The sequence below is a fragment of the Physeter macrocephalus genome, chromosome 18, assembly GCF_002837175.3.
Source record: "Physeter macrocephalus isolate SW-GA chromosome 18, ASM283717v5, whole genome shotgun sequence".
NCBI lineage: Eukaryota > Metazoa > Chordata > Mammalia > Artiodactyla > Physeteridae > Physeter > Physeter macrocephalus.
This window is the reverse complement of record NC_041231.1, coordinates 43,956,579-43,970,899: the sequence shown is the minus strand read 5'-3', so window position 1 is coordinate 43,970,899 and position 14,321 is coordinate 43,956,579. Positions and strand designations below refer to the sequence as shown.

The 14,321-nt window shown below is 38.2% G+C and overlaps 1 protein-coding gene across 5 annotated transcripts in view; it reads right to left on the bottom strand.

The window, feature by feature from the left end:
- Nucleotides 1-14,321, bottom strand: part of SMARCC1 (SWI/SNF related BAF chromatin remodeling complex subunit C1) — a 183,114-nt gene that overhangs the window by 60,361 nt on the left and 108,432 nt on the right. For all 5 annotated transcript variants that reach the window (XR_008615791.1, XM_007101242.4, XM_007101243.4 and 2 more), the window contains 2 exons: nucleotides 10,797-11,055; nucleotides 9,743-9,904 (listed from right to left, as the gene is read on the bottom strand). Coding sequence is in view for 4 of the 5 variants with exons in the window: in XM_007101242.4 (XP_007101304.1) it covers nucleotides 9,743-9,904; nucleotides 10,797-11,055 (421 nt within the window). In the remaining variant the exon portion in view is untranslated. The remainder of the gene's footprint in view (nucleotides 1-9,742; nucleotides 9,905-10,796; nucleotides 11,056-14,321) is intronic.

Genomic DNA, 14,321 nt, shown 5'->3' with positions numbered 1-14,321 from the left:
GGAACCCTTTGACCTTAGATGTCTACACAGTTCCCCCTTCCTTGCCTTCCACTTACATCTTTGCTCAAATGTCACTTTCTTAGTGAGACATTCATTCCCTGACCATTTAAAACTGCAATTCCCCACACTTCACTCTTATTGACAGGTCCCTGCTCTATTTTCACCATGCCACTTACCAGCCAACACACTCTTTCTACATATTTACATTTAATTTATACATTCTAAGTTTTACATATTAGACGCCTGTCCGTCTTCCACCTATAAAGTCCAGGGCTTCCCTGGTGGCGCAGTGGTTGAGAATCCGCCTGCCGATGCAGGGGACACGGGTTCGTGCCCCGGTCTGGGAAGATCCCACATGCCGCGGAGCGGCTGGGCCCGTGAGCCATGGCCGCTGAGCCTGCACGTCCAGAGCCTGTGCTCCGCCACGAGAGAGGTCACAACAGTGAGAGGCCTGCATACCACAAAAAAAAAAAAAAAAAAAAAAAGTCCACAAGGGCAGGAATTTTGGTTGGCTTTGTTTACCAGTACCCTAGCACCTAGAACACAATGAGACGCCATGATAACACAACATATTTACAGTCTTATTTATCTCTCAGTTAAAAGGGGAAAAAAAGTTTAGCTTAAAACTGATATCCCATCTAAGAATGATTATGTGGTATGGGCTCATACACCGAATTTTGCTGTGAGTTTCTCAGCACTTAATCTTGTATAGATGAAACATCCACAGTCACTCTTGCCTGTCTCTTTACGCAGAGCCTAGGTTTTCAGGAGGGCCGGTCTTTTCCTATTGCATTTGCCATAGTATATAACGTAATACATACAATGGAGCTATTAGACCTTTAATGATCCTTGTTCAATGAATGAAAAATACACAAACATACCTACATATTTTACTTCTGGCAGCATGCTACAGGGAAGAAAGGTTGAGCTTTGGGGTCAGAGACATTTAGGTTCAAATTTTACCCCATTCTTAACAAGCATGCCAATGTAACCTGCCAACACCTTAGTTTCCTTGCTTCTACTTAATAACAATGCCACTTTCTCCAAAGGGTTGTCCTGAAAAGAACCTTAAATGACGAAACAGAAAACCCCTATATAATGTGTGACACACATGGGTACTGAGAAAGAAATGTTGGTTTCTGATGACTTCTAAGCAATGTTTAAAACTTCTCTTCATTTCTTTGGTCTTAACTTCTCTCACCTTCCCCTATAACCAAAAGCAAATAAAATCTCATAATATTTTTAGGTTAAATAAAAAAGGTCTCAAACATCAGTATTATTTTTTCTATTCCTACAATGGTCTCTGGTCAAACAAAAAACCATACAAACTTAGAGAAATCAGTAGATACTAATCAATGATTACAGTGTTAAAAGACGCTAAACTAAGGAAACTCCTGGGACTTCCCTGGTGGTGCAGTGGTTAAGAATCCGCCTGCTAATGCAGGGGACATGGGTTCGAGCCCTGGTCCGGGAAGATGCCTCATGCCGTGGAGCAACTAAGCCGAGCACCATTAACTACGGAGCCTGCACTCTAGAGCCTGTGAGCCACAACTACTGAGCTCACACGTTGCAACTACTGAAGCCCGCGCACCAAGAGCCCATGCTCCACAAGAGAAGCCACTGCAAAGAGAAGCCCGCGCACCGCAACGAAGAGTAGTCCCTGCTTGCCACAACTAGAGAAAGCCCACGTGCAGCAATGAAGACCCAATGCAGCCAAAAAAAAAAAAAAAAAAAAAAAAAGGCAGTACCAGCATTAGAAAACAATTCATTAAAAAAAAAGAAACTCCTTTTGATAACACTTACTTCCCTAAATAATTCCCATGAGAAGTCTCCTAATAAATGAAAAATAAGGTGTTTCAGACCTAGTGTTCACCTATCTTAACTTTTATTTCACCAAATACTTCCCCCAAAATCCACAATAAAAAGTTAGATAGGCTAATGAGAGAAATCCAGTCTTGTATTTTGTAAGGAAACTTATTTATTATTTCCCATATTATCTTTTACCATCATTAATACATAAAAGTTACTAGTGTAACTATAAATTAAGTATCACAATAAAAAGTGTGATTAATCTACCACCCAGGCACAATATTACCTTGATAAGGAAACCTACATCATTCTATCGCAAATCTGTGTGCTATGTAATAAGGCACTATTTTGTTATATAAAGTGTAAGTTTAAATGTAAATTTGATACTTCCTTTCTTTGAACTCTGAACTTGTAATGTGGTTCAGAAAGATAGGAGATATACTATTGACTCCCCACTACAACTTTGCTGAGCCAGTTCTACAGGGAGCACCATTTGTTGTTTCCTAATTTATTCTATTAGTCACAGTCCAATATAAGTCACTTTAACTGTAATAGGCCAGCATTAGTTATAGAATTCTGTCTACAACTCATTTAGAAATATTCATATTAGCCTGGTATTCTCCTTAACCCTTATTAAATGGTAAAAGAACCCAAATTCTATTGCTGCAACTAGTGAGTATACACTGCACTTCAGAAAGGTTACCTGATAGGCCACCTCCAGGTGCTACGAATGAAGTTTACTGTTCATGCCATTCAAAGAATCACCTTGTAGTCTCCAGTGCTTCCTGCAGCAGTCTGATACAAGCTTTACAAATCATACATTCACTAATGAATGATTTCATTAGTGAAATCTTCATTTCAGGAAAATCTAGCCCCACAGGACTAAGGTTGCTAGATTTTTTTTTTTTTTGGTCTTCTTTTAAATCCCACTAAACTAGAAATGGTCAGCTTCGCAACCTGTTTCTTAACCACTAATCTTTTATGGTATCATCTACCAAAATTTTTAAAACAGATTTACATGTAAAACCATGTCCCGGATTTTGCAAAGTACAGAAACTTCTTTGAATCAAATAAGGCGGCTTTGCCAACCTTTTTCAATTCCATGACCACAGGGAACCAAAAGACCCTACAAATGAACCAAAAACACACAAAAAAAGTTGAGGAAAGTAAGACCTTTCCCAGGCATTCAATAGACCCAGGTTTTTCCTGGCGTGAGCTGGGCACTGCCTCATGGTGCAGAATCAACAAAAAGCAACAGAGATGTGGCTTGGTTTGCTAATTTCAGCCTCCATCTAAGAGAAAGGAAAATAAGTGAGTTTTCAAACTAAGAAATACTGTGGATACTGTAAATTACTTTTTAACTCAAAGCCTTGGTACTCTGGATTAGTAACCAATATTAAGAACAGTTAGGTCAATAATTTGTTCTGAAGACTAGAGTGAGAGGTTTGATTAATCTGAAAATCTGTTTCCATTATCTGCAAAATGAAACTGCTAGACTGACACTTTCAAGAAAGTAGAGAAAACAACAGAGGTAGGCCCTATGCAAACTCATGGAAACCCTAAGATTTTAGGCTAGAAGAGACCTTACTGGTACCTACTCAAACAATCTAGAATAGAGCACCAGGAGTTCAGACGGTATCATCTGTGGCATACTGGCTGACAATTTAAATTTTTACTTCATATTATCTTTATCCTATAAGAATAAATGAAAAAGACAAAATCACTGCAGCTGAAGCATAGGTTGTATAAATTTCATACAACCGATACAAAGTCAGAACTATTAGGCAAGATGACAACAATAAATCTTTAGCCTGAATTATTCTTCAGAAATTGTTTCATGATGAATGAAAAAAATTAATGAACAACGTAAGAAATGTTGGAAATACACTACTGATAATTGTATATAAAACAGTATTTTTACTGTATTTTAGTGTGAAAATTACCCTCTTATAATATATAGGAACACTTCTTGTTTGAGAAATCAAGTACTGCTTATGAAGCTACTTTATTAAAATTCTACTCCTCCTCAAGGTCAATTAAACAAAAACAGACAGAAGTCCTTACTAGCAAAAATATCATTTGTCCAATATCACGGACTGGCATAGCTAAACAACACATTGTAGAGAGTATCTAACCATCTCTTTCTTATTACAGATGAGAGAACTCAGAGGTAATGAACTCAGAGCTTTTTAAAGTCCTGTGACTACACAGGGCAGAACCAAAGGTAGAACCGTGTCTGTAAAATCCTAAAATCCAACAAACAATATGCTGTCTGTAAAACACCCAGTTTACATCCAAAGACAAACTGCAAGTAAATTAAAGAAAAAAGAAATTCCATGAAAACACAGCAACCAAAAGACAGCTGGAGTGGTATGCTAACATCAGATAAAACAGACTTTTAAACAAAAAATGTTACAAGAGAAAAAGAAAGATATTATATAATGATAAAAGGGTCAACCCATCAAAAAGATACAACAATTATAAACATACATGCAACTAACAACAGAGTCTCAAAATATATGAAGCAAAACCAGACAGAACTGAAGGAAGGAATACAGTCCACCCACAATGGTTGGAGATTTCAAGACATTTCAAAAAGGATGGAACAACTAGGAAAAAAGATAAAGAAGCAGACAACTTGAACAACACTATAAACCAGCCACACCAAACATACACAAAAGACACCATTCAATGATAGCAAAATATGAAATGAATATTTTCACCAGGACAGACAATATGTTAAGCAACAAAACAGGTCTCAATAAAATTTAAAAAATAGAAATCACACAAATTATCTTCTGTGAATAAAATGGAATGAAACTAGAAATTAATAACAGAAGAAAATCTAAAAAATTCACAAATTGGTACAAGTAAACAACATGCTGTTTTATTTTTTTAAGAAACTATTTTCTATCAACCTTTTTCCATTTTAAGAGTTTGTGGAAGAAAGGTTAAGACCACTGAGTGGTTTAAAAAACATACTCTTAACCAACCAATGGGTCAAAGAAGAAATCACCAGGGAAACTGCAAAATATTTTGAGAAGAACGAAAACAAAAACGAAACATATGAAAACTTACGGAATGCAGCAAAAAGAGGGATATTTATATAGCTATGGAAGTCTAACATTATCTACGTTAATAAAGAAGAAAGATCTCAAATCAATATCCCATCTTCCAACTTAAGGCACTATTAAAAGAAGAGCAGGGCTTCCCTGGTGGCGCAGTGGTTGAGAGTCTGCCTGCCGATGCAGGGGACACGGGTTCGTGCCCCGGTCCAGGAGGATCCCACATGCCGCGGAGTGGCTGGGCCCGTGAGCCATGGCCGCTGAGTCTGCACGTCCGGAGCCTGTGCTCCGCAATGGGAGAGGCCACAAGTGAGAGGCCCGCATACCGGAAAAAAAAAAAAAAAAAAAAAAAAAAAAAAGAGCAAACGTAACCAAAAGCAAGAGAATGAAATAATAAAGATCAGAGTGATGATAAATTAAGAGAATAGAAAAACAATACAGAGAACCACTGAAATCAAAAGTTGGTTCTTTGAAAAGATTAAATTGACAAGCCTTTTTCTAGACTGATGAAGGAAAAAAAAAAAACTGAACCAAATTACTATTATCAGGAATGAAAATGGAAACACTACCAACCTCACGGAAATAAAAAGGAATATAGGGCCTTCCCTGGTGGCGCAGTGATTAAGAATCCACCTGCCAATGCAGGGGACACTGGTTCGAGCCCTGGTTCAGGAAGATCCCACATGCCGCAGAGCAACTAAGCCTGTGCGCCACAACTACTGAGCCTGCGCTCTAGAGCCTGCGAGCCACAACTACTGAGCCCACACACCACAACTACTGAAGCCTGCATGCCTACAGGCCATGCTCTGTAACGAGAGAAGCCACCGCAACGAGAAGCCCGTGCACTGCAACGAAAAGTAGCCCTCACTCACCACAACTAGAGAAAGCCCACGTGCAGCAACAAAAACCCAACACAGCCAAAAACAAATAAATAATTTAAAAATTTTTTAAAGGAATATAAAAGAACATTATGAACTTTAAAAAAAAACGCAGCTCTACCAAGATATAATTCATACACCATATGATCAACTCATTAAAATGAGTACAATTCAATGAATTTTAGTATCTTCCCAGATATGTACAACAATCACTACAGTAAATTTCAGAACATTTTCATCACCTCAAAGAGAAACCCCATACCCTTTAGCTATCATCCCCCTTTAGCCCTGTTCCTCCCAACCCTAAGCAGTCATTAATATACTTTCTGTCTCTATAGATTTACCTATTCAGGACATTTGATATAATTGGAATTACATACTATATTGTCTCTTTTTACTGGCTTCTTTCACCTACCATAATGTTTACAAGGTTCCTCCATGATGTGGCATATGTTAACACTTCATTCTATTTTATGGTCAAATAATATTCCACTGTATACCACATTTTGCTTATCCATACAGTTGATGGATATCTGAGTTGTTTCTACTTCGGGTTTTATGATTTTGTGTGTGTGTGTGTGTGTGTGTGTGTGTGTGGTGAACAAACTTGATAATCTACAAATTCCTAGAAAAACACAAACTACCAAAACTGTTTCAAGAAGAAAAAGAATAGACTTTCTATAGCAAGTAAACAGATTTTCTATCAGTAGTCAAAAAACATTTTAAATACAGCCACTAAAGAAAACAGTATGGCGGTTCCTCAGAAAACTAAAAATAGAATTACCATATGATCCAGCAATCCCACTCCTGGGCATATATCCAGAGAAAACCGTAATTCGAAAAGACACATGCACCCCAACGTTCACTGCATCACTATTAACAACAGCCAAGACATGAAAACAACTTAAATGTCCACTGACAGATGAATGGATAAAGAAGATGTGATACATAAATACAATGAAATACTACTCAGCTGTAAAAAAAAGAATGAAGTAATGCCGTTTGCAGCAACATGTATGGACCTAGAGATTATCACACTAAGTGAAGTAAGTCAGAAAAAGACAAATACCATATGATAACACTTATATGTGAAGTCGAAAATACGACACAGATGAACTTTATCTATGAAACCAACAGATTCATGGACACAGGGAACACACTTGTGGTTGCCAAGGGGGAGGGAATTGGGGGAGGGATGGAGTGGGAGGTTGGGGTTAGCAGGTGTAAGCTATTATATACAGAATGGATAAACAACGGGGTCCTACTGTATGGCACAGAGAACTACATTCAATATCCTATGATACACCATAATGGAAAAGAATATTAAAAAAATAATATATGTATAATGGAATCACTTTGCTGTACAGCAGAAAATAACACATTGTAAATCAACTATACTTCAATTAAAAAAACATTAAAAAAGAGCATAGGACTTGAAGGATTCACATACAAGTTCTATCATTTAAAGAAGAACAAACACCAATACTTCTTTAACTCTTCCAAAAGTTAGAACAATTTCTAAAGCATTCTTAGAAGTTAGTATTACCCTGATACCAAAACCAGACAAAGATACCACAAGAAATAAAAAGTACTAACCAATATCCCTTATGACTATAGATGCAAAAATCTTTAATATAATACTAGCAAACCTAATCTAACAGAATATTACATGGATTAGTCACATTGATCAAGTGCGATTTATCTCAGAAATGCAAAGGTGGTTCAACAGGTGAGACTCAATTAATATGTAACACATAAATATTTACTTATGGAATAAAGTAAAAATACCACACAATCATCTCAATTGATACATTAAAAGCAGCTGATGAGAACTTCCCTGGTGGTCCACTGGTTAAGACTCTGCACTTCCACTGCAAGGGGCACGGGTTCAATTCCTGGTCAGGGATCTAAGATCCCGCATATCGTGCGTGCAGCAAAAACAAAACAAACAAAACAAAACAAACAAAAAAACCCCAGCAGCTGACGAAATCCAACATCCTTTCATGATAAAAACACTTAACAAAATAGAAACAGAAGGGAACTTTCTAAAGTTGATAAAAGGCATCTATGAAAATCGAACATATAACATCATACTAATGATAAAATGCTAAAAGCTTTCCCCCTAAGATCAGAAAAACAATTTCATTTACAACATTCAAAATAATAAAATACAAAGGAAAAGATTTAACAAAGGAAACACAAGACTAAAAACTTCAAAACAGTGCTTAAAGAAATTAAAGACCTAAAATAAATGGAAAGACATCCGATGTTCATTGCTTGAAAGACTTAACACTGTTGAGATGGCAATACTCCCCAAACTGAAGGCAAATAAAAATCACAATAAGATACTATTTCACATACACCTAGGCTGGGTATTTTTTTTTTAAAGGGAAGGGGAAAACAAGTGTTGGCAAGGATGTGGAGAAATCGGAACCTTCATACATTCCTAGTGGAAACAAAATAGTAAAACCACTGTGAAAACAGCTGGATAGTTCCTCAAAAAGTTAAATAAAGAATTACCACTTGATTCAGTAGTTCCACTCCTACATACCCAAGAAGCAGAAAATCACCAAGTAACCTGTACATGAATGTTCATAACAGCATTATTCAAAAGAACGAAAAAGTGGAAACAATACAAATATCCATGAACTGATTAACAGATTAGTAAAATGTGGTATATCCACCCACATACATTATTCAGCATAGTACTGAATTACACTATACCATGGATGAACTTTGAAAACACTACGCTACCTGAAAGAAGTCAGGCACAAAAGGCCACACATAGTATGATTTCATTTATAGGAAATATCCAGAATAGGCAAATCCATAGAGACAGAAAGCAGAGTAATGGTCAACAGAGCTAAGGAGAGAAAAAATGGGAAGTGACTGCTTAATTGGTATGGGGTTTTTCTTTTGGGGTGACAAAAATGTGACAAAATATTGTGAATTTACTAGAAGCCACTGGATTATATACATTTAAGTGATTAAAATGAAGAATTTTATATGAATTTTATTTCAATTTAAAAATCACCCATAACAACAAGAAACTTAAACCTACTCAGCAACATACAAATTAAAATAACCACAAAAGTCCTTTCTGAATTCTTATGTCTATATGCTCAAAACCTAGATCTAAAAACAGGCATCAGATACCTCACAACTGTGATATTATGAACAGTTATGAGGGGACTTCCCTGGTGGCACAGTGGTTAAGAATCCATCTGCCAATGCAGGGGAAATGGGTTCGATCCCTGGTCCAGGAAAAGGCCACATGCCGTGGAGCACTAAGCCCGTGCACCACAACTACTGAGCCTGCATTCTAGAGCCCACAAGGCACAACTACTGAGCCCATGCACCACAACTACTGAGGCCCGCATGCTCTAGGGCCCGCATGCTGCAACTACTGAAGCCCGCGCACCTAGAGCCCATGCTCCGCAACAAGAGAAGCCACCGCAATGAGAAGCCCGCATGCCACAATGAAGAGTAACCTCCGCTAGCTACAACTAGAGAAAGCCTGCACGCAGCAACGAAGACCCAACACAGCCAAAAATAAAACAAAAATAAAAACAGTTATCAGACAATTTTAAAAATTCTAGGGCTTCCCTTGTGGCGCAGTGGTTGAGAGTCCGCCTGCTGATGCAGGGGACACGGGTTCGTGCCCCGGTCCGGGAAGATCCCACATGCCGCGGAGCGGCTAGGCCCATGAGCCATGGCCGCTGAGCCTGCGCGTCCGGAGCCTGTGCTCCGCAACGGGAGAGGCCACAACAGTGAGAGGCCCGCGTACCGCCAAAAAAAAAAAAAAAAAAAAAAAAAAAAATTCTATCATAAAAGGAAGAGATAAAAAAATCATACATTAATTTTTTATGATGCAAGTTTCTACTGATCATTGTACTCACTCTTAAGTGCAAGCAGACCCAATTATTCTAGCAAGCTGATAGGAAAATACAACATCTATTATCCCTGTCCTTGAGGGCAGCAGTGACTCACCAAGCTTCTCTGGCTCATCTGGCCCTGTGCCTGCAATGCAGCTGCTCTCCAAACCATAGGTGGGATCCACTTTCCCAGAGGCTCGTGCTGCTTCTTGTACTTTTTTGACGTGAGCTTCCACCAATTCCAGTGGTACCTCCTCCCGGACTCGAGAAAACTCTTCTGTTTAAGAATAAAAATGGAACAGTGATCTGGTTTTGCATAAATATTTGCTTCAATGAAAACTAGGTAATCTGACACATTAGTGTATCATGTGTAACCTAGTGACCTTTTTGGAGACTCGATCTGATCTACCCCAGCAAATCAAGAGGGCCAAAGGAGATAAACATGTACAGTAATGAAATTCTATGACTCTATGTTTTACCTTACATGTCACAGTGTCTTACTATATAAACAGGAGATCTTTAAATTTCTATTAGTAACAATCAAAACTGCTATCCAGGGACTTCCCTGGCAGTCCAGTGGTTAAGACTCCACGCTTCCACTGCAGGGGGCCTTGGTTCGATCCCTGGTTGGGGAACTAAGATCCCGCATGCCACAAGGTGCGGCCAAAACTAAATATTTTTAAAATAATAAAAAAGAATAAAAACTTGCTGCCCAAATTTCATCTAACTCTACTGGCTTTTAATCAAGACAACAATAAGGATAAAACAACCAGAAAGTCAAGAAAGAGTTCTATGGTATGAGAAAATTCTAATTAGAATTAATGTAATCCAAGAATGTTAAATGACTCCTTTTTGCCAATTATATCAAGTTCTTAATGAATCACAAAACATACCATTAAAAACCTGTTTTGTCCCTCTAAATTCTTAATAAATGCTCTTAGTTTGAAAATTATTATATTTTAAGTGTTTTAGTTTAAAATGTTATAATACTTCAAATACAGCATGGTATCTTCAAGGGGTAATATCTGATTTTTTTTTGTTATTTACATAACTGAAATGAATGTAACAGCCAATAACACTTAAATCTGAGATAAAATTTGCATGAAAGGAAGTATTAAACCATCATCTGAAATTGTTACTCTGGTGAGATGGCTTAAGAAAGTTCATACCCAAAGCTGCTCTGGCTGCAGCAGATGCCACACGAGGATCCACCACAGATGCCAAAAAAGCAACAGTGCTCATGACTGGGTTTCCTGACTGACTGAAGGGGACAGGCTGGTAGGCCAGGGGCCCCAGGGAAGCATCAGAATTCTCAAGGTATGGGTCCTCAATGGGAAGCCTCAAAAAGTGGAGGATGCATTCATCCTGCGTGCGACTTCCAACATGTTCTGACACTTTGTTCCAATCATCCTTATACATCTCCAGAGCCTATAATGGAAAAAAACAGGAGCTTTAATATCAGGTAACAAGGAAGTATTTAGTGACATCAGAAGCCTGTGACTCTTCTTTAGTTAGACTTTAAAAACAATAATGAAAATGGTTATACTGTTCATAAGAAAATAGGTAGCTATGATTGCTTTCATTACTATATTAAATTCTCAGTCAAGAAAAATAAATAAAAGGCATGCATATTATAAAGGAAGAACAAGTGGTTTTTATTAATACACACATGATTGTTTATATAGGAAATCCTACAGAATCTACAAAAAAAGGTATTAAACTAAAAAGTTTAGCCAGGTCACCAGTTAAAAGGATAATAGAAAAACTCAATTATATTTCTATATTTACTAGCAATGAAAATTTTTTAATTGGAAAAACGTATTTAAAATAGCACAGGGCTTCCCTGGTGGCGCAGTGGTTGAGAATCCGCCTGCCGATGCAGGGGACACGGGTTCGTGCCCTGGTCTGGGAAGATCCCACATGCCGCGGAGCAGCTGGGCCTGTGAGCCATGGCCGCTGAGCCTGAGCGTCCGGAGCCTGTGCTCCGCAACAGGAGAGGCCACAACAGTGAGAGGTCCACGTACCACAAAAAAATAAAAAAAAATTTTAAAAAGTTAAAAAATAAAAAATAAAATAGCACAAAAATGAAATACTTAGGAAAAAATATAATGAAGAATGTATAAGACCAATATGCTGGAAAAAATAAAACATGCTGAGAAATCAAAGACCTAAATAAATGAAGAGATATGCTGTGTTCATTAATTAGAAGTCTCAATATTGTTAAGATTGTCAATTCTCTCCAAACTGAACTACAGATTCAACACAATCCCATTCAAACATTTTTTTTTGTTAAAAATTATGAAACTGATGCTAAAATTCATAGAGTACACACATTTCTAGTGTAAAAATTTTAAACTTTTCAGAGAAAATGCTGAAAAACTCCAACAAAAACAGTAAAAGCAGTCTCCAAGGGGGAGAGGGATAGAACGGCATGAAGGAAGCCACAAATAGGTGGTGCTGAGAAAGTCAAGGAATGAACTGGGTAAAAGAATCTCTTGGGGAGCTACTGTAGCTACCAAAGTTACTACTCTCACATGGTTCTATCTACAGCCATGACTCTCCACCAGGGGCAATTGTGTCTCCTTAGGGACATTTGGCAGTGGCTGGAGACATTCTGGGTTGACACAATTGGAAAGGTGCTACTGGCATCTAGTGGGTAGAGGCCATGGATGCTGTTAAAAATTCTACAGTGCACATAAGAGCCCCCACAACAAAAAAGGTATCTGGCCCAAAATCTTAATAGTGGCGTGGCTAAAAACCCTACTGCAGAGCCTGATTTGCTAATACTGTGTTAAGATGAGTTCACCATGATGATGGTTCTCTCCATGTTTATTGCCTCAGTGAATTCTTTTCTAATTTTTTATTTTAATTTTATTTTTTGGCCATGCCATGAGGCATGTGGGGTATCTTGGTTCCTTGAACAGGGACCGAACCCACACCCCCTGCATTGGAAGTATGGAGTCTTAACAACTGGGCTGCCAGGGAAGTCCCACCTCAGTGAATTCTTAAATCTGGACTCCAACTGCTGCTCCAGGCTTTCTTTCTCGCTGGAGTGGTACAGGACTCCTCAAAAACCCAAGCCAGCAAATCACCTTACTCATTAAATCCCTTGAAAAACAAGGCTAATTCTGGGTATCCTCTGGACAGTCTGTGGCTTTGGGTAGTTCTAAAAGGAATTACTTAGAAAAAAGACACAGATTGTAACAAAAAACAAAAATCAATCTATCTCATTAGGGTCCGTGGGGCCAGAAACATATAACTGAGACTGTCGTAAGTTTCTGATTATGGGTAGAGATTTTCTTGACATGTTCCAGTGTAACCTTTTCAAACAAACTTATTTTTAAAAGTTTCTTTCTTTATTCATTTTCCTTCAGCCAGAGAAAAATAAGAAAGTTCAGGAAGGTTTTTTTCCAGAATAAAGCTAAGGAACTGTCATGCAAAATTCAAGCCAGAGCACAAGGCTGAGAAACAGTGAAGTTCTGAGCCTGGGCACTGGCATTACTTAAGAGGGGCAGACTGAAGAGATGTTTTCAAAACAACATGGTGACCAACTGGCTGGGAAGGAGGAGAAGGGTGACATATAGAGAAAAGTTATTAGGAGACATTTTACACTACAAAACACTTTCACTCCTCCTGTCATCACTGGGGTCTTCACCACTGCTTACTTGGATTCTCAGAATTGCCTGTCTCTCTACGCTTAAATTCATCCTTCTTCCTGCTCCTAGAGTGAAGTGTGTTTGACACAGGACACTGTCCCTCTCCTGCCTGAAACTATTTCAGTGTTCATCATTATCTTACGGAATTAAGGCCAAACATGACCAGGGCTCTGCTACTTCTTCCACCTCACCTCTGTACTCTTTAATGTTCCAGAAATACCCAGATCTCACAACACTGTTCCTAAGTACTGTGCCTATGTACAGTTTGTTCTGCACTGGAAATATCATGTACTAGAACCAACACCAGCACCCCACTCCAGGAAGCTGTCCATTATATCTCATCCACCCAGCCCAGTTGCTCAGCCACTCCTCTGTACCTCTCATGCTCCAGTCATACCTCTAATTGTGTTTTAATTGGTTTCTGTCACAGACTAGACTATGAATTCCTTAACTGTAGAGACTATGGCCTAGCCATCTCAATCTACAGCACCTGCCACAGTGCCTGAAACACAGTACCCAATAAAATGTGCTCAATTTAACCACAGGTAACTGGACTAAAGCAGGAAAGGAACATGACTTTTGCATGGCTCCAAGCAACAAAAAAACAACCTGGGGAATTCCCTGGTGGTCCAGTGGTTAGGACTCTTCACTTCCACTGTCAGGGACCGGGTTCAATCAATCCCTGGTCAGGGAACTAAGATCCTGAAAGCCAAGCAGCGTGGCCAAAAAACCAACCAACCAACCAAACAAAAACCCCCTGTATTTTTTTAAAAAAAGGCTTTCCTCAAGACAATTTTTTTTTTTTACTGGAAGACATACTCATCTAAAGTGTAATTCAAAATTACACAGGAAGATAAGCAACAAAGATTTACTGTATAGCACAGGGAACTATATTTAATGTCTTATAATAAAAATAATCTAGAAAAATTATATATGTAACTGAATCACTTTGCTGTATACCTGAAACTAACACAATATTGTAAATCAGCTATATTTCAATAAAAAATAAATAAAATTGCACAGGAAAAAATATTTCTT